We start from the raw sequence: 26,039 nt of genomic DNA on the forward strand, positions 1-26,039 counted from the left end.
TATTAAACTCAGGTGATACTTAAATAATGTTTAACTAGTTCTATTTTACCAAATTATATCCCAAAAAAATGAAAAGTGTTTTTTTAATTTCAATTTCAATTTGGTGTTGCAATACTTTTTTCCATGTGTATATATGTAAAAAAAACTATAAAGGAAGCTAAGGGCTGAACACTAAACAAACTACTTACTGCTTTGAAACTTCATTCAAAAATGTTTGAACAGTTGTTTCCATGCCTAGTCTAACACTATTAGTATGTGTACTAATATAAAAAAAAGTTGAAAAAAAATAAATGAAAGCTTTTTTGCAGTCTGCACGGTTAGCCACTAGTCCGATGCCCCAGACTAGTAAAATTTCATTCGGACTATTAAGTTTTTGTAAAACTTTGTTTTGACTAATAAGAAAAATGTTGGAATATTGGTCTTCAGACTAGTAGCTGAAAAAGTTTTTGGTGCAGATTGTTTTGAACCGCTACAGAAACCATATCATTGGAGAAGTTTTTTTTTAAATTTAAAAAGTAGAAACAAAGCAAGGTATGTAACTGGCCTTTGTCTTATCATACCCTCTCTTTTGAGCTTGTAGAATCTGCACTTTAAAAAGTCAGCTCAACATGATGTCAAAGTACACTATTAACATTATGTATTTCACAATTAAATTTTATTTTTTTTGAAAAACTATCAACTGACAAAAATTGGTACATGCATACAAGTAAACTTGCAATGATTTCCACTATATCACCCCTTCAATTTCATATTAAGTACCAATACCTTTTCCATCAGGTCGCCAGGCAAGGCAAGTAACTTTGACATCATCTCCAGGAGGAGCCACTGACCAAACTTTCTGCCATGATAATCTGTGTAATACAACCTACAATAGCATATAATCTGATTATCTTACATGAATTTCTATGAACCTTTTTAAATTGTTTTGTTCTTTAGAACATGATAAAAACTAAATTAGGCCATTAGTTTTCTCGTTTGAATTGTTTTACATTGTCATTTAGGGGCCTTTTATAGCGGACTTTCCGGTGTGGGCTTTGCTCATTGTTGAATGCCGTAGGTTGATCTATAGTTGTTAATTTCTGTGTCATTTTGGTCTCTTGTGGAGAGTTGTCTCATTTGCAATCATACCACATTTTCCCTTTAGTCCTAAAATAACCTTCAAGGGGGCCTTCAAATGTGTTTTGATGTCGTAGTTTTTTGGCTTCTTTTAAGTTTATACTTTTACATACCTATAGCCATGGTAATTGATAGTTTTGTTTTAAATTGTGGACAAAATTTCTCTTTCAAAATTTCCATTTGGGAGCCTTCATAGGGAAAATCCCACACAAATAGTGACAGTTGGCAGGTATGAAGAATTGTGAATAATAATATTATCAGTAATGTATTATGAGATTCATAGCTTTTTACATTTTGTAACTTTCGCTTTTATTTTGTTTACAAAAGTTAACTTGAGATATTACCTCCCCTTGAACATTAGAGAGTGCTACCAAGTCAAACTTTGGTGACCAAAGCATCAGATGAACATCAACTGATACATGCTTCTCATCCATTTGTCTAAAAGCTGTTGATTCTGACATTTCTGTTAGCTTTTGTTGTTTTAGCTAGTCTAAAAAAAATGCAAGAAAAATTAAAATCTATGTCATTGATTATTAAAGTAAATTCATGACTATCAAATATTATTATAAGTACAAAATGGCAATAAACAACACAATAAGAAATTAATAATAAATAGCTTATGATGTTCTTTGAATGCATACATATGATAGGTTTACACAAGTCAAATAAATATAATGCAAACTGGAAAATCAATTTTGACATTAAATATAATTTTAAAGTTCTATGATGGTGATAGAATTATCTTAATGCATTCACTGAAACAATCATAGTTTTTTCATCATAGACAAATTGTAGTTTATATTTTTTATATTAACTGTTAAAACGACTGACTTTCCTTATTATTTTCAGTTTGTAGTTGAAACTGTTCATTAAAATTTCAAGACTTTTTTTGTGAATCTAATTTGTTTTAGTAAAAAGACTGGTTTAACCAAATAAATATAATGTCATTACCAAGTTAGGACAATGATTTTTTGTTGTTCTTGTTTTTCTGTGTTTTTACCTTTTTTCTGGAAGGGTTTCTATCGTTGCTGATTTAGTCAAAAGAAATATCAAATAGTTTTTTTCATTCTTTTAATATTTATATATCAATACACAAGTTTTCACAATATGAAAGTCCGGACAACACAAATGTGATACATTGTACTGTCATGTCTGTGGATTCATTTATTTTCGTGGACACCAATTTTTGTTGATAAAAGACAAATTTTGTTTTTCATTGATATTTAAGTTCATGGTTTTACCAAATTCTGCACTCAAGACTATAGAAAACTTGGACTCAGTTGAACATTCAGAATAGTGGATTACATTTACCAAAAATAACCAAGAAAACTGCCTAAATTATTTACTTATTCAATGTACTGATGTTTCAATTTGGAATAATATTGAACAAGTCTTTTCACATATTATGAGACTTCAAGAAGGCCATAAATAATCACAGGATTTATGCCAATATCTAGGCATATCAATTGAATATATAATGATATAAGAAAGAATGAAAATTGGCCAATCTACTACACACATGTGTATATATATTTTAAATCAAACTGATATTTTTGCTAAATTGACTAGATAGAATCCAGCATTTCGTTTTCGAATGCTTATTCAATTGTCTCCATAATAGTTTCATAAATTAGGAGTCACAGATGACATTAAATAATAAATATTGATCAGTTTTTCCTGCTTCAAGTTGAATATTGAAAAAATTGTATAATTCATTCTCCAGTTTTGATAATGACTTTTACAGAAAAAAAGTTAAGTAATTTTTAGTCTTTGAATAGATGTTGGGTCCTGTTTTTTTTAAATTCAAGCAAAACTAATATTATTTTTGATGTCCATTGATGTCTGTCTTAAGTCTAATATATATATTTTATATAAAATTGAGAATGGAAATGGGGAATGTGTCATAGAGACAACATCCTGACCAAAGAGCAGATAACAGCAGATGGATATCAATGGGTCTTCAACCTACATGTAGCAAGAAAATCTTGCACATAGAGGCCGGCTTAATAAAAATGTGTTTTATTTCAGTGAAAATGGATGTCATACTAAACTTGAAACATATAAATGAACTGAAATAACAAATCATACAAGACTAACAAAGGCCAGATAGTCTGAGACTCTTGACGTGTTGCTTTGTATATACAGTGTAAATAACAAGAATAAGCTAAGTCAACCCAACAAATAATAAATCTATTGGAATGATCTGTTGAAGTGCAAAAAAAAACCAGATTCATTATCATGATTATATGGGGATGAAGTCCCTAATTTCGGTAAAAAATTAATAAAAAACAAAAAAAACAAAATCAGGAAAATTTCCCGAATTTTTCATTCTACAAAGAACTCAAAATCTTTAACTTTTTTTTTCAGATCTACTTCCTGTTCCAGTCTTGTTTGCATGAGACTTTGAATAAAATGTATATTTATCAACATATCAACAAATATAGGACGGAATTAAACACCCAATCATTTTTAATAATTGTTTGATATAAAAAAAAACGTTACCTGATAACAGCGTTTCTTTGTTATAATTTGTAGATAAATATTGTAAGAAGCTACTGGCATGTAGTGCTGCTGGATTTAATAATCATGAGGAGGAAAGCTTGATTGATTTTTGGTGTTTTAACACCACTTTAAAGCACTGCATTCAGGCTATTTCGTGGCTACAAGTTTTTATTGGTGGAGGAAGCCAGAGTGCCCAGAGAAAACCACCGACTTTCGATAGGAAAACTGACAATCCTAGTCAATTAAGATTGGAGTCGAGTGCATCCACAAGAGCAGGATTTGAACTCACAACCTCAGTGTTGACTGGCTAGTGATTACAGTAGTACATTTGTAACAACTTAGACCACTCGGCCACCAAGGCCCCTCATACACTCAAAAAGAGTCTGACTGTGTATTCAACGAAGAAGAAAGGGAAACAAGTGTAAGATCTTAATGATTTTGCACCGATAACTAACTTCTGGTAAATTATTAACTCGAATTATTCAAGCCCTTCCTGTGTCCGATTTTCTCCCACACGAGGTTAATGTAGCTTTCGTAGATCAGCGGAATATAACGACTGAATTATTCGGGTTAGTAAATTATATATGGTATATATCTGAGACTACTATAACCAAGGATCTTACTATACAAATCCTTGCTATAACAGCACATTATGAAAATATGTGCTGAGATGTGACATCTTTCCGTATTTTGGGTTTTTAGAAAAGATTTCTCAATGAATTTATATGCTGGAACATTATTTCAAACGTACATTTATGCTTAAAATTCTTTTTTATATGCTGGAACATTATTTCAAACGTACATTTATGCTTAAAATTCTTTTTTATGTTTTAAAACAATGTATTTTGAGGTAAAATACACTGACGAACTGCTTTCGTGCACTGACTCAGTAATTGTCAACAATACATGGGGGCTGACATCTTGGTATCGAGTTGATTGGCCAATCAACGTCCAAGATGCATTCCAATCATCCAATCGATCACACCGTTACTTTTTGACACGAAGCGGCCATTTCAACTTTTGAAAAATACAGATTTTATTAATTTCTAACAATACTGGCAAGTAAATTTAAAAGTATACATTCTTACAATATTTTATAGATAGGAACTAGATTAATTTTCATATTTAGATGAATTTTCGTCTTTTTGATCAAATATAATGAGATTTCTATCGGTTCTTGATGTTTATAGTTTTCCTCTATTTCAGTATTTGGTCTAGCTGCGAAAACGTAGCTCTTAAGGTCCTTTTGATGATTTTTGATATTTGGACCATAGATGTATGGCAAAAAAAAAACAAAAAAAAGGACAATAGAGCTACGTTTTCGCAGCTATATTTGGTCTACAGGATATCCATTGGAAGACCATAGATTTAATACTAGATGTAATAACATCTATGTGAAGACCCACTATCAATGTATATATACGATATATACGTTGATAGTGGGTCTTCCAATGGATAGAAACAAGTGCCTGTGATTTGGTCGGGGTTGTCTCTTTGACACAAATTTCCCCATTCTCAATTTTAATAGTCTGTGTAAAACTGTTATTTGCATTCAACCTCAGACTATTATACATTTGTACTAGTTAGCATAACAGTCCCTGCAGGTTCAACAGCTTTGACTTTTTTCTAGCATACCAAATGAACTGATTTATATATAACAGCTAGTCCAAATAATTATGACGTCTTGTAAGACTATTTTAATTTTTTTCTGGGACTTAATTATTTGGACTAGATAGAAGCTGACATTTTTAATTTGTACAAGTATTTTCCTTGTGGATGATCTCTGTTGCAAGTCATATATGCCAACCCATTTCAGACATTTGTCATTTTCCTTTTTTTGTTACACCTAAATGCATGCACCCTACTGTATTTTACTATAAGCCTTATTATATCAAATTCATATATATGATTTATTATGCGTGTCAGTTCCAACAAGGATTTGTAAAGTACACACAACAAAATTATGTACATGTAATACAAATCCTTGGTTCCAAAGATTGCTTTAATATACCTGATGTCCTTATTCAATGTCAGATGTATTGTACATGTAATTTGACCTGACATCTTGAAATAAAAAAAAAAAAAATTGATTTTTGATATTTGACCTAGCTGCGAACCATTGCACCATTAGGCATGCAGTTACAAAAAAAATATCCAAAGAATCAACATGTACATGATCAAGTCTAATGTCATGTTACCCTGGATACATTATTTATATTTGCTGTGAGGCCTTCCCAAAATAATGTTTATGAAAAGTCTTGCAATAAACTGAAGCCTTTTTAGTCTTTGTTTTACATTAGTATTTTTTTTTGGTCCCTTTATAGCTTGCAGTTGGGTGTAAGCCATTGCTCCATTTTTGCTGAGCTACATGTATGATGTAGTACACTTTGTTTGTTAAACATATAAAACATCTTAAGGTGCCAACTCTGTGTGCTTTATAATTTGAAAGAAAACCCCCTGAAAAATAGTGATACATGGACCCAGTATTCTGATTTAAAAAACTTCTTTATTTCAATTTTGTTCTGTCCTAATTGGTTGTTGCTGTCTAAAGCTTGAATCTGACACCTGTGTATTGGTTTAATTAATGATCTGTAACTGTGGTAATTAAATGCATATCAGTGCTACTGTAATAGATCACCATACCAATCACATGATAAGATTTAATCATAAAAGTCAGGTGTAATTTCTGGACTCCAATATGCACATGATCATTGATGTATATGAAGGGAAATTAATTTGAAAAATTGCTTTCAAAGGAGAGAGTCTTGAGATGTATTTAAAGGATATTTTAGAAGATGAAGCCCAAGTTATTTCATTGTGTCCTTTATCATTGTTTATATATGAAGATTTTAGAAGAAGAAAAATATTTGATGAAGCAGAACATTTTATAGTCATTTTATGACTTTTGATGATAAATAGAAATTACAGTTTTTATTTACTCATATTAATAAGATTCATAGCTGTACCAAATTCTGTATCATATAAGAATAGACATAGAAATGTTTAATACGTTAAATAATGTTGTTATAAATATTTTCTATAATACACAAATTTTCTATAATTAAAGGTTTATGTTTTAAGTTGCAGAATTTTTCACTTTCTAATTCTAGCTACATTGTATATATATATATGAAGTATATTATAGGCAAATAATTCTTATAATCTTTTCCTTGATAATCATATAATTTCATAGGGCCAAATAAAAATATATATATGTGTGGTTCCAGTTACCCTACCGTCCATCCTTTTTGGCTTAAAAATAGCCTACCCTAAAGATTTTATTGTCATTTTTCATTAAGCACTGTTAAAGTCAGAATGTTGCTCCCATAGAGTAAATGTAAAAAAAAAACATAAAATAAAAAAAAAATCCCTACCTACCTACCTTAACCTTTTTTTTTAGATGTAACTGGAACCACACATACTTTTTTATTTGGCCTAGGCCCTAATATTAATGTTTGATTTTATTTGGAACATGGAATTTATTAAAAATTTCAATAACAAGAAATCAAGCAAATTGCATAATTAAAAATAATTCAAAGTTCAAATAATAGCCTGTTAATTGAATATTTGTTTTTGTTTTTTCAATGTTTGTTTAGCTAATACTAAAAATGGGATGTTCTCATATCTTTTTGATTACATGCAAATATAGAAGTGCATTATCTATGAAGCCATACACTAACTGTTCCTTATCATAGTATAATGTGAATAATCTTTTGGCTGACAAATTGATAAATTAGAGATCATTTTAATTGGTATCTTTAGTATACATGTATACATTTATTAATCCTTTTATTTTTAACCAACATGCCATTTGAGCAAGTCTAATTTTAAACAGATTACAAGGTTCCCAATGTGTTATCTGTATTGTATCTAAACATCCAAGTATTATTTATTTATTTATAAAGTACTGATTTGCTACAAAAAACTTGGGGATAAAGTTTGCATTATTTGTAGTACTGTTCCATGTAGTCAAAACAAATTTTACTGAAAGATAACTACAGCACTGTTTACATGTATATGTTGTTATAAAAACAAGATGCCTGAAAGATAGAATAAGTGCTTGGGTTGGATGGGCTACCCCCTTTTTTGTGTGTTTGAAATTTTTAGCAAATTTTCTTTGATATTTCTTCGCTCAATTTATATTCATGCTTTTAACCATACTTATGTATAATAAATATTCTTTAGGTTCTGCAAAAGGAAATCACGAATTCACCAACATTCCAACTGACTTCATTTTCAGAAAACGACATCTGTAACAAACATAAACTTTTAGCTACTTCTTTACAAGCAGAACCAAACACAATGAAAGTCCCAACTATGTACTGGCTTCCGAAGCTGCACAAAAAACCTTACAAATATAGATTTATTTCATCTTCCAGCCATTGTTCAACTACTAAATTGTCTGTTTTACTTACTAGTACACTTGGTACAATAAAAAACCTGATAATAAATTGTTCAAATAAGGCCTTTGAAAATAGTGGAATTAATTACTTTTGGAGTGTCAAAAACTCGTTGGAAGTACTTGATAAATTGCATGCATATATTGGTGATTTTGAATCTGTTCAAAGTTTTGATTTTTCTACCCTATATACCACTTTGCCTCATATTCTTATTAAGAAAAAATTCACATCCCTAATTAACTGGGCATTTAAAAAGTCGGAATGCGAGTACATATGTTCAAACTCTTTTAGATCATTTTTTAGTAGCAATAAACAAAAGAACTATGTCAATTGGACATGCTTTGATACTATTTATGCACTTGAATTTTTACTTGATAACATTTTTGTTCGCTTTGGAGATTCCGTATATCGTCAAGTTATTGGAATTCCAATGGGGACTAACTGTGCACCACTTATTGCGGACCTGTTTTTGTATTGTTATGAGTTACAATTTATGACTAAAATTAGCAAAGACCCATCAAAACAACATTTGATACAAAAATTTAACAATACTTTTAGATATTTGGATGATATATTGGCTCTAAATAATGACGACTTCAGTATGTATACTAAAGAAATTTATCCTGTAGAACTTACTTTAAATAAAGCTAATGATAACAATGACCACTGCCCTTTCCTCGATCTTGATATCTATATCATAAACGGGAAGCTTAATACAAAAATTTATGATAAAAGAGATGATTTTTCATTTCCTATTGTTAATTATCCATTTTTAGATGGTGACGTTCCCTTGTCACCATCTTATGGTGTTTATATATCTCAACTTGTACGATTCGCTCGTGTATGTAACAATGTATTAGATTTTAGCGAGAGAAATTTATGTATTACTGAAAAATTATTACACCAGGGTTTTCGATATCACAAACTGGTCAAAACATTTACTAAATTTTATCACCGGTATAAGGAAATAATTCGTAAATATAACTCAACATGCAGACATCTTATACGTTCAGGTATTTCACATCCAAAATTTTATGGAAATATTCTTTATAAAGCACAAAAATGTCAGTATTCTCCTCAGAAACTAACAAAACCTTTAAATAGACTTATTAAAAGGGGATATAGTTACGATACTGTTGTCAGGTCATTAAAGATTGCATATTTTGGCTTTAACATTGATTCACTGATAGGGTCTTTGCATCGGAACTAAACACATTTACTTCTAAAAAAACAGTTGTTGGCATGACACAGGTTATGTTCTTCTCATATATTTTATGATAGTATGATACTAAACCCCTAACGGGAGGGATTGTACCTGATATTCATATGATGAAGACATAATCTTTCAATCAGTTTAATTGAGGTCTGGAGCTGGCATGTCAGTTAACTGCTAGTAGTCTGTTGTTATTTATGTATTATTGTCATTTTATTTATTTTCTTTTGTTACATCTTTTGACATCAGACTCGGACTTCTCTTGAACTGAATTTTAATGTGCGTATTGTTATTCTTTTACTTTTCTACATTGGCTAGAGGTATAGGGGGAGGGTTGAGATCTCATAAACATGTTTAACCCCGCCGCAATTTTGCGCCTGTCCCAAGTCAGGAGCCTCTGGCCTTTGTTAGTCTTGTATGATTTTAAATTTTAGTTTCTTGTGTATAATTCGGAGTTTAGTATGACGTCCATTATCACTGTACTATTATGCATATTTTAGGGGCCAGCTGAAGGACACCTACGGGTGCGGGAATTCTCGCTACATTGAAGACCCATTGGTTGCCTTCGGCTGTTGTTTGCTCTATGGTCGGGTGGTTGTCGCTTTGACATATTCACCATTTCCTTTCTCAATTTTATTTATATATATGTGCTTCACTCCACTAAATAGAAAAAAGGGGGGTTCATAACCCCAAAAGTCTGTGCTTCATAGATAATGACCATGACCCTTCTTAATACTTATGTACATGGATGATTTGTAGTGAAAATTTTAAAAATCTTTAATTTAACCAGTTCAGTGAAGTATACTGTTCAACAGTGCCCTTTTATCAAAATTGCAATGAAGCATTTATGCTCCCCTAGAAGACAGAAGCATTACAAAAGGCCATTGTGACTTTTTAATCATTATTTTATCATACATTGTATTTGGTTCTGCTTCAATTGATCTAGCTCTCACCTTGAGTAGAGATATTCTGATTGTACAATACTTCATTTGATCATGACCACAGACTTCAAAATTGGTATGTGTGGCTTCTTTGCCCAGTCTGCACCAAAAACTTTTTCAACAACTAGTCCGAAGACCAATATTCTGACATATTTCTTATTGATCCAAGTTTTGCAAAAACTCATGATCACTAGTCCAAATTAAATTTTACTAGTCTGGGGCATCGGACTAGTGGCTAACCGTGCAGACTGTTTGCCAGCCCCACAGCATCATCTACATGGGTAAGGAGAAAGACTTCAGACTGCTTGGTAGTTTGGAGTCCCAATAATGTGTCAGAGTTGGAATGATATATATATGTAAAAATGTCTGTTTTCTTACAAACTACTGTAAAAATATTAATGTGGTTTTTTTTTGGCACATGATAAGTTTAGCAAAAAAAAAAAATTTAAGGCATTGATTTTTTGTATCCAGCATTTCTTGTTATTATAATGATTAATTCTGGATTTTTTTTCCATTTCCCAAAATACCCAATAACAAATGCTTGCAATAAGTTCTGAACTTACAGTTTTACCTTGTCAGTTAGCATTTGAAAAACATCTTTGTTTATATATATTATATGTTTTTTACTTTAATGTAAAACAAGTTTTATAAGCATATTGTGTGCTGTTGTTTGTTTTTGTCTTTTTCATTTTTAGCAATGGCGTTGTCAGTTTGTTTTAGATTTATGAGTTTTACTGTCCCTTTGGTATCTTTCGTCCCTCTTTTTAAGCATTTTGTTATAAAACACTTTGATGTATTGTAATATTTGCTTCTAAAATTTAGCAGCAGTCAATCAAACCCTTTTGTCTTTTTTTAAATCAACAGTAAATCAATGTTAACCTGTAACTGTAACATCATACAAGAAGCAAAGTTCTGCAACTTTAGTTATATCCTCTGTATGAACTATGTTCAACATAATATAATATTCCAGATTTTGTGATTTAAAAAAAAATCATTTACAGACTTAATACAGTGAAGGTTTTATTTAATTTTCTATTTTTTTAATAAATGGTCTAGACCACAGTTATTTCGTAGATATTTTTAGTGTGTTACTGTTGTACTACTTTTGAGACAAATTATATCAAAATTATAGAAAACTTCATCAGCTCTAACTCAAAATGTGGACAATTTTATGTTAAGGGGGTCTTGAAATCTTTTGACAGCTTCAGAAATGCTAATTTTTAACCATTGTGCTCAACAATAAAAAAAAAAATGTGTTGATTTATTTAAAATTTATATCAAATCATTGAATACAGATGAGGGCATCAGTCATAATAAAACCTTTTTCTGATGGGAGATGTTATACAAAGATGTCTACTATGTCGTCTCTTATTAAATAATATTTGTTTATATAGTATAAAGAAGCATATGTGTTGCAGATAGCATCTTCGCTGTCATTTGTGTCATTATTTTTCATTTGACATAGTCTTGTCACCTGTCTTCTTTATCAGCGTGTTTCTACATTTTTTATCAGACTCTCACACGTTCGTACAAATCCCCAGGCTAAAAAGTTTGACACGTTAAGCTAAATTTCAATGTAATCACCTTATTAGGTAGATAGTTGTAATCTTATTATTTTTGTTCCTGAAAACTCTGATTATTATTAACTGTTACTAAGTTTCGTATCATAGAAGTGTGCTGTTTACCTCAATTTTTTGTGTTATGATATTTTTATGTAACGAGGAATTATCAAAATCTGGAATAATTTTGAATTCTGGGAATTGATGACAAATTTATGATGAAAACTAACCCAACTAAAGTGGGATAGCCATGCGTGCAACCAGACATGGCAAAGGTTAATTTTACGTTCACTTATTTAGATTGCAGTATAAACGAACTAACCTCCCATGCCTAACCTTCCTAAATTGGTTAATTTTTTCAATATAAATTTCATATCCATTTTGCAAAATTAAAAAAAAATCCTTGTTTTATATATATGTATATACATATATATGGTGTACTTAGTGTTCTTATTTTGTCATTGGCTATTTACAATCTAGTGAAATAAAGGGTAGTTCATGTATCTGTAGTCTTGTAAAAGTTGTATCTTATTTTTTAAGTTCAAAAACATTGAAATTGGACTTTGTCTTTGATTATATTGACTCTTAGTCTTCGTCCTCAGCCAATATAATCTGCCAGTCCTTTTATAACATATTGACCTGATCAAAAGTCCATAATTGATTAAAATCAAATACGATGCAATTATTTTTCATTTTAACAAATAGACATTTATCATGTTTAAAAGTGAAGAACCCTTTGTTTACTGGACATTTGACAATGTCCATAGTTCATAGATTTTAGATTTAAAGTTCCCAAAGTTGGAGATCTGTATAGAATTATAAAGTGTAATTTGTTATATTTGCTACCTTGATGCTATTAATGTCATGTATTATTCTTCAATTAATACATTTCTTTCACTATAAATAATATATATATAACCATATTGTATGATAGCCAAATTTTCAAGCTTGTATGGAAGTTTTATGTGAAGATTTTGAAAATATTAAACTAACCATACCATGTATTAATTCTAAAAAAATCAGAAGGGAAGAGAAATAAAGATGTTAATTTTCTTAGCTTATAGGGAACCTTTATGACTGAATCCTCTCTTGACTAAATTGGGACCTTGATGGATGAGTGGTCAAAGTAATCACTAGCCAGTCAAAACTGAGGTTGGGAGTTCGAAACCCCGCTCACTTGGGTGCACTCGACTCCAATTTAATTAACTAGAATTGTCAGTTTTCCTATCAAGGTCAATTGTTTTCTCCGGGCACTTTGGCTTCCTCCACCAATAAAAAACTGGCCTCCACAAAATAGCCTAAATGCAGTACTTTAAAGTGGGGTTAAAACACCTAAAATCAAAAAATCAAAACTCTTGACTAAATCATGTCAGGACAAACTATTTTATTTTATTTTATCCTCAGACTTTTATTGTGTCTAAACAATCTGTAATAATAATAGATGGCAAACATGCTAAAAGTTGAAAACAAATAACTTGGCATGGGAAAAATATTGCATAATTGTTAGCTTTGGTAACTATTGTATGGCAATATTTGTCATTCATCACGAATGTTGACCCCTAATCATTATATAAACAAGGTTTTTATTATTACATCAGTACAAATAGTTAATTGGTTGATTTTTTTGGCTTGGACATGCTAATTAAAAACATAAAAGATGATATTTTTCTAAAGGATATTAAACTCATTGTCTTGATTAATAGTTGGAGATAATCAACTTTATCTTGTAAATTTAATTAGCACTAATATAATTTAGCTAGATTTGATTTGTAATGTTGCTTTGGGCATAGTTTTGAAAGTGTAAATGAAATTATCTGATTTTGAGGTATTTTGAAACTCACCCGAACAGTTTGATATTTATAATAGCTTGATTGCAGTTTATGTAATGATAAATGTGTTTCTAGTTATTAAATATAAATATTTGTTCTGATATGACGAATGGTCTGGGATTTGATTGTATTACTTTTTTAAGAATTACGGTATGCCAGTTTAAGTTATAAATTAAAATCAAAAGATTTAAATTTGAAAATGAATGGTTTAAAAGAGGGACTTTTTTAATCCATATAAACTCATTAAATCTTTCTTATTATAAGAATATTACTAGGAATTAGTAAAATCCAAAAATGTTTAAGCATTTATTATCCATTATAAACTACCAGCATGATCAAAAATCTAAATTTCAATGCATATGACTATCACATTTGAAAAATAAATGAACTTCATCATCTGCTTTTATTAAAGTATAGTATTAGCCTGTCTGACACTGATATCGAATGGTGCTCTATTGTATACATGCAGGGATAATTATCATAATTATAAATTATATCTACAGGTACATCATTGTTAGGATCAAGATTAACTTATTAATCAACTTGTTGATTTCACTTTCTGACCTGTCACTTTTTAACACTACAAGGAAAGTACAATTATTGAGTCTAAGGGCTAACTGTCAAGACTAGCACTTTAGTCCCTGGACAGAGGGCACAACAGTCCATTGTCTATCGAAAGACAGGTAAATCACAATTTCTTATCTAAGTAATTGACATTTACTGCAGTTTATTAGTCCAGGCAAGGTCTAGGATATATTTAGTAGTCTCGTGTCCTGGAGAGTAGACAGAGGCTGTTATCAGTTATTCTGCACTTAACTCTCTTTCAATGAGAATATTTTATGATTTCACATGGTATTTTTTTTTGGATTGCATAAATTTGTCAGTTCTTCAGGAAAAAGAACTTCTATTAATTTATCTTATGAAATCAGTTGCAGGTTTTCGAGAATAAGTGGCTTATTTAAAAAAAAAATGAAAATATGACATTCCTTTTCTTAGTCTGAATTAAAATGTAAAATGATCTTTTTTTTTGGTGGTGGAGAAAAATAATACAAACAGAGATATCTTACTTTTTATTTTGTTAAATCTGAGAGGTAATAATTTGAATATTTTATTTTTGTTAAAAATGTAAAAAAATAATTTTTGCAATTCTTTTTAAAAAATATTTTATTTCATAATCATGATAATGCAATGAAAAGAAAATTTAGTAGTGGTTAGACAAAAAGGAAAATTATAAAACAACATTTTAATTTCATTTCTTTTATCTTGTTCAAATTAGGTTTTAAAAGTTGAAAAGATTCGACTTTGAGGTCAACAAGAATTTCATTATAAAAGTCTTTGATCTTTGACAGTGAATGTCAAGATGATCTGTCTTCAATCATTAATTCTATTGTAATGGCTTATTTGGGAGTATTTGACCTTTGTACTGGTGGTATTAAAAAATACATATAACTTCTGAGGGTTTCTATAGGATGTTCTGAAAAACAAATTGCTCATTATCCTAATTCTATGTAATCCTGTCTTCTGGAAACATTTTTACAACTTTAAGAAGCCATGTGACTTTTGGACCAATCAGAATCAAGCTTGACCCTTTGATTATGATTGGCCTTGGGCATATGATCAGCTGTCTAACTTCAATGAGTCCTCATTCATCAATTTCTTTAATGATTAAACTTCAGTTAGTTGTGTAGGGAAGGCAGAAAACATACTGCCTGTTTTAATTTTAAGCTGTAGGAAGTTTTGTTTACATTGGTTTGTTTTGATAAATGCCAGTGTCAAATTTGAATTGAATTAGTTCAGTAGTGTGTTTTGATAGAAAGCTTGGATCATTATTGAAAACTGACATTAGAGCTTTGGTGTGTGTTTTGACAGACCACTTTCTTTCAGTTTTTGACATTCTGTTTATATTGGATTATATATTTGTAATGATTTAGTGTTGAACTCTGACATAGAACAGCAATGTTGTCTACACCAAAGTGTGCTGGTCGGGGCTTCATGTACTGTAGTGTGCTAGCAACTCCAAGTAAGTTATTGAAACTTTTCACTGCTAAACTTTCAAGTTTGTTTTCAATACATATTGAGGTGTTCTCTTTGATCATGAAATGGAATAGTTTTTAATGAACATTTGACTTGTATAATTTTTCGGGTGAAATTTTGTGCCACTGTGGGAAAATGGGTTGAACATATATATAACTCACATGTTTTATCAGAGACTATCGTTAATCTTTTAGTTGACCATAGGAAACAACTTGTTTTATGACGCTATACCATTGTAACTTGTATTACTGTATTACAAGAGTAAAGATGTTATATGTGACTTTGGTTGTTTGAAAAATAAAATCTTGTGTGTTTATAGAGAACTGTATATCTGACAAATTATAAACATTGGTAAGGAACTTATTTAAAATTTAGTACTATCTGTTATATGGTCAAAAGTGTAAATTATATAAGATCAGAATTCTATTTGTAGTCTTTTATAACATTGAAGTGATATTACTTCCATGCTTATAACCAGTGTTTTTCTTGATGAATATTTTTTAACAAATTTAAATGAAATGAATCTTATTAAAAAAAATGAATCTTATTAAAAAAAATGAATCTTATTAAAAATGAATCTTATAACAAAAATGAATCTTATTAAAAAAATGAATCTTATTTAACAAGAGAATAATTTTATAATTAAGACATTAAGTTAAAAATATAAAAAAAAATAACATTTTAAATATTATATATTTGAAATAGCTATAATTTTGCAGAACAAGTGATCTCAGAGAAAGATGGGAGTCTCATAAATGAATGCTTCATGTTGACACTTATATCATGTATATGTTATACATGCTGGAGATAGCTCACTCCTGGGGATTTTGCCCAGTGACCAGATTATTTTTGTCTGCTTTTAGTGAAAAGTTTATTTATTTAGTTTTCATTCCTATTATCTTGATTATTTGCATGTATGTGGACAATTCATTAGACCTGCCATAGACCTGCATAAATATTGTTTACATTTCTCATTTGTAGAGAAAGATAGCTAATATGATTTAATGAATTTCTCTTTGAAGTTATTACCTGGTGTTTTATTACACAATGTCTTATTTACCAGGGTATGTAGCTATCTTATACCCCAGGTATTCACACCTTCTTGTTAAATCCCCCATTGTCTGAAGACACCCACACCTGGGATTGTAAAACTAACTTTATGGCTATGGTGTTCCTTTTGGAGTACCTGGCTGTATATTGTCCTGTGAATTGGGATATAAAGGAAATCTCAGGTTTTTAACTATCCTAAGATTTTTTTTGTAAATTCAGTAGAAAAAGATATCCCCCTTTTTTATATGGTTTTATGGGAAAGAAGGGATGCCTTAATTTACACCTGTTGGATTTTTCCAAAGAATTCATCTAAATTATAATGTGAATGTCAGGTCATTAGTTTGGAGTGAAACGGGACTTCAAATTCTTTTGGAAATAATAAAGGGTTTGATATGTGATTGTATAGGATAATATTAGATAAAAGTGCCAGTTTTGATTTATGGCTGTGGTCTCTCTTAAACAAATGATTTCGGTGTTCAAGGATGATTACAACTTTAAGATCAGTTGAATTGACTTTTCTTTGCTTCATTATTCAGTACTCAAAGTTATCATCTGTTTTTTGTTGACATATTTCTTGAATATTTTAAGGGTTATTCTGATATTTCTATAACACTTTATACTGGGTTATAGAAATCTAAGGATTGTCTTAAATTTTTAATAAGATCCTAATACAGCTGTCAGTTTGATCAAATATTGATTTATTTGAAGACCTTCTATTTGAATTGTGAGAGTAAATATGTCTTCACTTTAACAAGAATTGGTTGTTTGACTTCATTGAAAAGTATTGAATGCATATATATCTAGAAACAAACAATGTGAAATGGTGCATACTCTTTCATTCCACTCGACTGACTAAGTGTCTTTTTTAACTTGAAGATTTCCTGCTATTTTTTGGTTCATTTTATTACTTATACAACTTTTAAAGATTTCAAAACTTCAAACATTACAATAAGGACGAATACAAATACATATTGAGTAATACAACAGTCTTACAATATAAACAGTAGCATTTAACATTAAGCTGAATACTAATTTGTGATCTAGAGCAATCCTTTGAAGTTTATTAAAGAGGAGATAACCTCTTTTGAGAATTAAAGGAGCTTTTTGTTTGTACAGGAAAAAGGGATTAAGTGGAGGATATGGATTCAAACATGATAAATCTTGAATAAGGACAGAATAGGGATGCTTTGTGTAATAAATTAATAGAGTTGGCCTTTGTCAGAAAATGATATCCTTATTGACCTAATTATTATAATAAGTTAAATTTGTTCAATCTTTTAAAAAGGGACTTAGGGTATATTTTTATACGACCGCAAAATTTGAAAAATTTTTCGTCGTATATTGCTATCACGTTGGCGTCGTCGTCGTCGTCGTCGTCGTCGTCGTCGTCGTCGTCGTCGTCGTCGTCCGGCGTCCGAATACTTTTAGTTTTCGCACTCTAACTTTAGTAAAAGTGAATGGAAATCTATGAAATTTTAACACAAGGTTTATGACCACAAAAGGAAGGTTGGTATTGATTTTGGGAGTTTTGGTCCCAACATTTTAGGAATTAGGGGCCAAAAAGGGCCCAAATAAGCATTTTCTTGGTTTTCGCACTATAACTTTAGTTTAAGTGAATAGAAATCTATGAAATTTTGACACAAGGTTTATGACCACAAAAGGAAGGTTGGGATTGATTTTGGGGGTTTTGGTTCCAACAGTTTAGGAATTAAGGGCCAAAAAAGGGCCCAAATAAGCATTATTCTTGGTTTTCGCACAATAACTTTAGTATAAGTAAATAGAAATCAATGAAATTTTAGCACAAGGTTTATGACCCGAAAAGGAAGGTTGGGATTGATTTTTGGAGTTGAGGTCACAACAGTTTATGAATTAGGGGCCAAAAAGGGGCCCTATTAAGCATTATTTTTGGTTTTTGCACCATAACTTTAGTATAAGTAAATAGAAATCTATGAAATTTAAACACAAGGTTTATGACCATAACAGGAAGGTTGGGTTTGATTTTGGGAGTTTTGGTCCTAACAGTTTAGGAATAAGGGGCCCAAAGGGTCCAAAATTGAACTTTGTGTGATTTCATCAAAAATTGAATAATTGGGGTTCTTTGATATGCCGAATCTAACTATGTATGTAGATTCTTAATTTTTGGTCCCGTTTTCAAATTGGTCTACATTAAGGTCCAAAGGGTCCAAAATTAAACTTAGTTTGATTTTAACAAAAATTAAATTCTTGGGCTTATTTGATATGCTTTATCTAAATATGTACTTAGATTTTTAATTATTGGCCTAGTTTTCAAGTTGGTCCAAATGGGGGTCCAAAATTAAACTTTGTTTGATTTCTTCAAAAATTGAATAAATTGGTTCTTTGATATGCCAAATCTAACTGTGTATGTAGATTCTTAATTTTTGGTCCAGTTTTCAAATTGGTCTACATTAAGGTCCAAAGGGTCCAAATTAAACTAAGTTTGATTTTAACAAAAATTAAATTCTTGGGCTTATTTGATATGCTTTATCTAAATATGTACTTTGATTTTTGATTATGGGCCCAGTTTTCAAGTTGGTCCAAATCAGGATTCCATATCAAGTATTGTGCAATAGCAAGAAATTTTCAATTGCACAGTATTGCACAATAGCAAGAAATATCTAATTGCACAATATTGTGCAATAGCAATTAATTTTCAATTGGAGTTATCTTTCTTTGTATAGAATAGTAGTTGATAATATATGTTGGAAATTTGCCAGACATGACTATGATGTCATTTTCTATTTTTATTTGCCAATAACTTTATGTAAATAACTTCATTGGAAATTTGCCAATATAAAATGTTGCTGATGAAGCTTTTTTTCCTTATCTTATCTAAAATGTTTTAGATAATGTATGTTGGAAATTTGCCAGACATGACTATGATGTCATTTTCTATTTTTATTTGCCAATAACTTTATGTAAATAACTTCATTGGAAATTTGCCAATATAAAATGTTGCTGATGAAGTTTTTTTTATTGTTTTATACAATAAACAATGTATATTCACTTTTACTACCAACCAATCTTTACCATTCAGTGATAACAAGCACTTTATTTTACATTTTAATATTTTATGATGTATTTAAAAGAGTAGTTATTGTTGCAAACTCCATTAGAAATTTGAATTGATATCAGTTTTGGAAAAAGGGAAACGGGGATGTGAAAAAAGGGGGGGGGGTTAAATTTTTCTCATTTCAGATTTCATAAATAAAAAGAAAATTTCTTCAAACATTTTTTTGAGAGGATTAATATTCAACAGCATAGTGAATTGCTCAAAGGCAAAAAAAAACTTTTAAGTTCATTAGACCACATTCATTCTGTGTCAGAAACCTATGCTGTGTCAACTATTTAATTTTAGATTTAAATAAGAAGAAATCTTTAATTGATTTGTAAAATCTTGACATTTGTTTTGTGTAAAAAAACCCATGTAATGTCAAAAATTTGATCACAATCCAAATTCAGAGCTGTATCACGCTTGAATGTTTTGTCCATACTTGCCCCAACTGTTCAGGGTTCGACCTCTGCGGTCGTATAAAGCTGCGCCCTGCGGAGCACCTGGTCATTTATTTTTTGTAAAGAAAGTAAAACAATATATTGTCACATTGTGCAAATGTAAGTTATAAGTGTAAGTCTAGGTTGATGTGAGAATGCCTTAGGGAGGACTGTTTTGCCAAAACAATATGTAATAAATTAAAAAGTCTCATATAATTAATCATTTTTGAGGACAGTTGACATGTATTGAGGGGAAAAGTTTCGTTTTAAGAAAAGAAAATTTTGAATAATAATGCTTATTCATACTTTGTTCTTGTATTATGGAGATGTCTTCTATGAAACATTTGAATACATTTTTTTTTTATTAAATAAAATTTTTATCCATGTGAAAACGAATCTGTCTCAAAAATGTTAATAATAAAATGACTTCAAAAATTAAAAACATCTCATTTAAACTTGAAGTTATACAGAATTTGCAAAATATTACAATTTCTGTAAGAAAAACGTAAAGATAATAGTTGATGATTAAAGTATATATAAGCAAAAGAATTTATAGACCAGTGGCTATCAACAACTATTTCTTTAAAATCAACATTTGAAAATTATTTTGTCTGGGTATCAGAAAATAAGTAATTATTGAAATTTGTTTAAGGCCCAGAGAACTTGTGGATTTTTAACCTCCATGTCAGTGGGTGGGGTTTTTCTTTTTGTTATTAAAGTTTTAAGAATCATTTGTTGTTATTTTATTTTAAATGACTCAGTGTCTGAACTAGTTCAGAGAGCAAAATTTTAAACAGATCAGTTGTTAAATCTTTTAGCCATTAAATTAAACCCCTGGTCGGTGCTTTTCATCATACTTTTAGTCCTTGCTGTCCTATTGATTTGAAGCATAGAGACCAGACACAAATCAAATTCAAACTGTTCTTACTTCCCTCGGCCACCACAGTGTTGTTCATACAGTAATTTGTTTTAAATGGATAGATAATAAGGGTAGGAGAGGAAGACACCATTTATTTGCATGTCCACAATGATAATGATCCATTTAAAAATGACCTGTTGAACTGCAACATAATGGTGTCATACCACCAATTAAAAGTCCCTATCTGTTCAACCAAATTTTGCAATTTTCACAGCTTTCTAAATATTTTACCTTAAGTTTAACTTCATAGAAACTAGGTATATCCTGAATTGTACAGGTGTCACCTTTCTGCATGCCAATTTTCAACATACATTCAAAATCATATAAGAAAGCAGAGAGCTTCCGAAAGGAGGTACCACTAAAAATAACCCCTGGTTTTCTGGAAATCTTAAATTAGTATACTATGGAGCGCATTAATCCTCAATTTTTAATGCAAACTCATAGACAGGTAAATTTTGGCTCAAAATGGTCTTAATATATTTCTCTTTCAACAAAACTTTCATTTCTGCAAATTTGTTAGTTAGTTTAGGTGAACAATGATATCAAATGCACTTTTTTTTGTCCGAGTAGGCCTACTTTCACATACGTTCTAAATTTGAGGGAGTAATTGGTGGTATGACACCTAAAGAGACAAAAAAGTTGATTAGAAATCTTTTATTTTGCTTTATTCTTAATCCTTAGTCAATTTGTAGTTTAAAACAGCCTATCTGAGCATTATGCGACTTATAATAAAAATTTCACAGCTCAATTTAAACTGACTGTAATGTATGACTTTGATAGAAAATACTTGAAAATTTCATTTTGGGCTACAGGAACATAAACTTTTAATATCAAGATCATTGTTTGCTGATTTTTTCTTGTTTGTTCTACTTCTTTAAAGACTTCCAACAATTTTTGCAATGAATTTAGTAAAAAATCCAAGGTATTGAAGTGTCAAGGAATATTGACCCCCCTTTTTTTCATCTGGTGTCAGTAAAGTACTACAAATTGATCAAAAGTGCAGTCATGGTCATTTAACTGTGTTTATTTACATCAGTTAATAAAATTTAAGATATAAAAATTTCATTTGGAATAATAAATGGTGCTTTTGTGAGTTTCTGCAGTGCTTACATTAGGCTATGCTATCTGCCAAGTACATAGTATGACGCAATGCTATAAGGGGTAAAAATCAAATAATTTCATTAAATCTGCATGACAAAATTTTTTTGGGGGTAGTAAACAACTTATGTTTCAATGTTTAACACCACAGAATAACTTTCTGTGCATTTATAACATTATTCAGGACATTTTTTATATAAAAGCATATTGTCAGGATGGGAAAAGCTAAAAATAGGACAAACTCAAGATTTAGGCTCTAAATTTGCAATATGTGACATTTTACCCCCAAAAAGATTGAAATGTGGCTACTATTATCTCAAATGATCAGTTAAGACAAAAAAAAAACAATTGTTTTCTGATTTTGATGTTTCACCGCATTTTGCTTAAAGGTGTCATACCACCAATTAAAAGTCCCTATCTGTTCAACCAAATTTTGCAATTTTCACAGCTTTCTAAATATTTTACCTTAAGTTTAACTTCATAGAAACTAGGTATATCCTGAATTGTACAGGTGTCACCTTTCTGCATGCCAATTTTCAACATACATTCAAAATCATATAAGAAAGCAGAGAGCTTCCGAAAGGAGGTACCACTAAAAATAACCCCTGGTTTTCTGGAAATCTTAAATTAGTATACTATGGAGCGCATTAATCCTCAATTTTTAATGCAAACTCATAGACAGGTAAATTTTGGCTCAAAATGGTCTTAATATATTTCTCTTTCAACAAAACTTTCATTTCTGCAAATTTGTTAGTTAGTTTAGGTGAACAATGATATCAAATGCACTTTTTTTTGTCCGAGTAGGCCTACTTTCACATACGTTCTAAATTTGAGGGAGTAATTGGTGGTATGACACCTAAAGGTCAAATTTAAATTTGAAATAAATTGTGAACATTTTTCTCACAACTTTTTGTTGTGTTTGTGGTGTAATTTGTTTCCAATGACAGGTTGATTTGTGTAAGGTGAGGAATTACACTATTTCCTACCATGTCTAATTTGAAAGGAGAGCTGGAATTATATGGAAGTACATTGCAATTCCCTGGACAAATTGGTTGAGAGATCAAAATGAAATGGATTGATTTTTTTAATGGTCTGGTTAAAATTGAAATTTTATGGACACTATGGTGTGATTCTTGATCTGTGGTCATCTTAAAGAGGCTGCATAATCACCTTTGATGGGACCATTTCATGGTAAATTCTCTGACCCTGAACTCCTCATTGCATGAAATATTTCTTCTGTAGATTATAAAAGTGATTAAAATTGGTCAGAAGTTTATCCAACTAATTTACCACTGGTTTGAGATTTAAGAAACTCATTCCAAACAACTAGGGAATGATAGCCTCAGAATTATAAGTGACAGTTGAAATTAATTAAAAAATTTAATTTCCATGTCTGGACAAGATAAATTGAGTTACGTGGTTTATGATGTCCAGTTTTATCAGTGGTCAATGATTTATGGACAAATCCCTTATCAAAGATTGACCATTAGTTTGAGATAAAGGACAAGTTTTGGCATATCCATTAATTACTTGAAATGCAGAAATAATCATCAATAATGCTCTTGATCTGTCTGTTCAAATAAACTTTGATTTTCTGCAACATAACTTCGGAGGTCAATTGATAATGAACATTTGGAGGAAATTTTATTGAAAGTCATGGAGGTGGATTTCATAAAAAAGTTGATAAATTGAAATATTTATTAATAAACATTGAAAAAGCGTATTAAAAAAAGAATGCAAAATTATTTAAGTTACATCTTTTATAAATGTTTCTTCAACTGTAAATTTTCAGATAGTTGGAAGAAGTTGATTTGAAAAATATTTCAAAAAAACACCTGCTTCAGATAAGGTACTTGAGATACAAAAAAACTTCATGGTTGATATAATAGCAAATGCTTTTAATTATTTAAACATACACTCTATTTGTGGATTCTTGTAGGGTTCTTGGCAAATTATCTGGAAATTCAAAATGTTCCCACAAGTATAGAATTACTTTCTACAAATCTGATAAAAAAGATACAAGGATTGAAGAAAATTACAACAAAGTTTGAAAAAGCATTGCCCTGTGATGGCAATTTATTTACTTTTTAAAATGGTCAGATATAGTTATTTATAAAATCTCTAATGAAAAAAGTTAGTGTTCTGTGGGTTTTTTTGTGTGGGGGTGGGGGTGATGTCTTGTTTTCATATTTTCCCAATTTCTACATGAACTTGTCCTGATATGGACGAAATACTTGCCACTGTATATTAATTGTTTTAGATTTGTTATCGTCTTGGTTTACGTCACTGGATTTGCAGATAAACAAATATAATCACCAACCAATCATAATCGTGACACAACTTTTTCATCGGATGTTACAAACAATTAATAGATTTAGGATCTGATTACAGAAAAACATAAAAATGTTTAATTTTATATCTGCTTGTATATAAAATTTGTACTGGCAGGACTTTTTCCTTAAAGCATGGAAGTATTATTTATTGACAATATAATAACCTCCATGATCAAAATATGGGACTGGTTAAACAGCTATAAACATTGCAAACGTCCAGAAAGCAGCTGGCATTTATACAATTGATGGAAATGCTAAACTCAGCATCCCCAACATCTGTTTAGGGCCAATAACACCTGACAATCTCCAGGCCTAATTCTATTGATGAGTTACATCATCCAAAATAAGATGACCATTCTTTTCCAAAAAAAAATCAATTTTGGATATAATCTTATTAGCAGCACTATTCATTGAAGTGTGAAACCACCCTGGAAGTCATAGGGTCAACTTGTGAAATTTCATTCACACTGACAATTCAAGCCTCATTATAGATACATATACTGGCCTTAGGCTATGAAGGTCTATAAAGCTCTCTAACTTCAAAGGACACTCTCATAAAAGTCCATTTTACAGTTAATTAAATGATTTGTTATGTCCAGAATGATGACCATCTCTGTCCAGTAAGCTTTGACCAGAGGCTATTGTTGTGGACAGTTATGTTGATATTCAGATAGCTTTTCCCATAATTTAAATGTTTGATTTTATCATAAAGAGTATATAATTACAATTTTCTTCTGACTGTGTGTCATTATTTTGTATTAATGGGGGATGTTTTAGATTTGAGATATATTTATTTGTCTGGGGACCAACAGATGTAAATGTTTATATTTTGAGGGGAGGGCAATTTTGCTGTCGAAATGTGTCTTTTTTGAAAGTTAGATTAAATTTGTGGGTATTTTTAAAATAATTTTTGTATGAATAAACTTATTTTGAGAGAAAAAAGATTTGTTTAAAGATGCCATTAAATTTGTACATTTTTAAAAATGGGTTAATAAAAAATTAGAACTTTAAAACTTTGAAACTAATTAATTAATGATAATAGTGTCTATCAATTTTGTAAATCTTGTGAAATTAAACAGCAATATATTTTTCATATATGGGAATTTTGACAATTACATAGACATGGCTGAAAAATTGGTAATATTGAGTTCATTTTTCATTTGCATATTATTTACAGATGTTTTACATTAAAATTACCATCTGTTTTGGAAATGGTTTATAAAATCTATTAGTTATTTAGAAAAAAATTACAGATGACCAAAATGCATGAATGAGTTTTTTGCTTGTTAAATACTACTATCTGATTTTTCACAGCTATCACCAAAGGTTAAGGTGGACATTAAGTTTTTTAATAGTTTTTACAGATGATACAAATGAATCGTTTCTCTAAGTCTAAATGTTAAATAATTTTATCAAATGATAAAATAAATTGAAAGTTTTCCTCTAGCATTTTAGTATCTAAATTTAATTTTCATCCATTTAAATGTTCGGTATGACCAAGGATTTGTATAGTTAGATAAACTAATCCTTGGTAT

At 30.2% G+C, this 26,039-nt stretch overlaps 2 protein-coding genes and 1 long non-coding RNA gene across 5 annotated transcripts in view; 2 read left to right on the forward strand and 1 right to left on the reverse strand.

Annotated features, from left to right (window-relative positions):
- The window catches only part of LOC143072201 (anaphase-promoting complex subunit 4-like), an 86,575-nt gene extending 82,015 nt beyond the window's left edge, over positions 1-4,560 (reverse strand). The window contains exons 1-3 of one of the 2 annotated variants that reach the window (XM_076247028.1): positions 4,505-4,560; positions 1,461-1,606; positions 766-865 (exon numbers count right to left, since the gene is read on the reverse strand). In XM_076247028.1, the coding sequence (XP_076103143.1) occupies positions 766-865; positions 1,461-1,577 (217 nt within the window). In that variant the 5' untranslated portion in view covers positions 1,578-1,606; positions 4,505-4,560. Of the gene's footprint in view, positions 1-765; positions 866-1,460; positions 1,607-4,420 lie in introns of both variants that reach the window. The other variant, XM_076247027.1, reaches the window with a different exon arrangement.
- A 60-nt stretch (positions 4,561-4,620) lies between these two features.
- Positions 4,621-26,039, forward strand: part of LOC143072203 (rho GTPase-activating protein 19-like) — a 32,393-nt gene continuing 10,974 nt past the window's right edge. Inside the window, exon 1 of one of the 2 annotated variants that reach the window (XM_076247031.1) lies at positions 4,621-4,676. Coding sequence is in view for 1 of the 2 variants with exons in the window: in XM_076247029.1 (XP_076103144.1) it covers positions 15,517-15,580 (64 nt within the window). In the remaining variant the exon portion in view is untranslated. Of the gene's footprint in view, positions 4,677-15,221; positions 15,581-26,039 lie in introns of those variants that run through there. The other variant, XM_076247029.1, reaches the window with a different exon arrangement.
- Positions 20,820-23,519, forward strand: LOC143072192 (uncharacterized). Its single transcript, XR_012977069.1, has 2 exons — positions 20,820-21,228; positions 23,034-23,519. It is a non-coding gene; the product is annotated as an uncharacterized LOC143072192 (long non-coding RNA).

This window comes from Mytilus galloprovincialis, chromosome 4, assembly GCF_965363235.1.
Source record: "Mytilus galloprovincialis chromosome 4, xbMytGall1.hap1.1, whole genome shotgun sequence".
Taxonomy (NCBI): domain Eukaryota; kingdom Metazoa; phylum Mollusca; class Bivalvia; order Mytilida; family Mytilidae; genus Mytilus; species Mytilus galloprovincialis.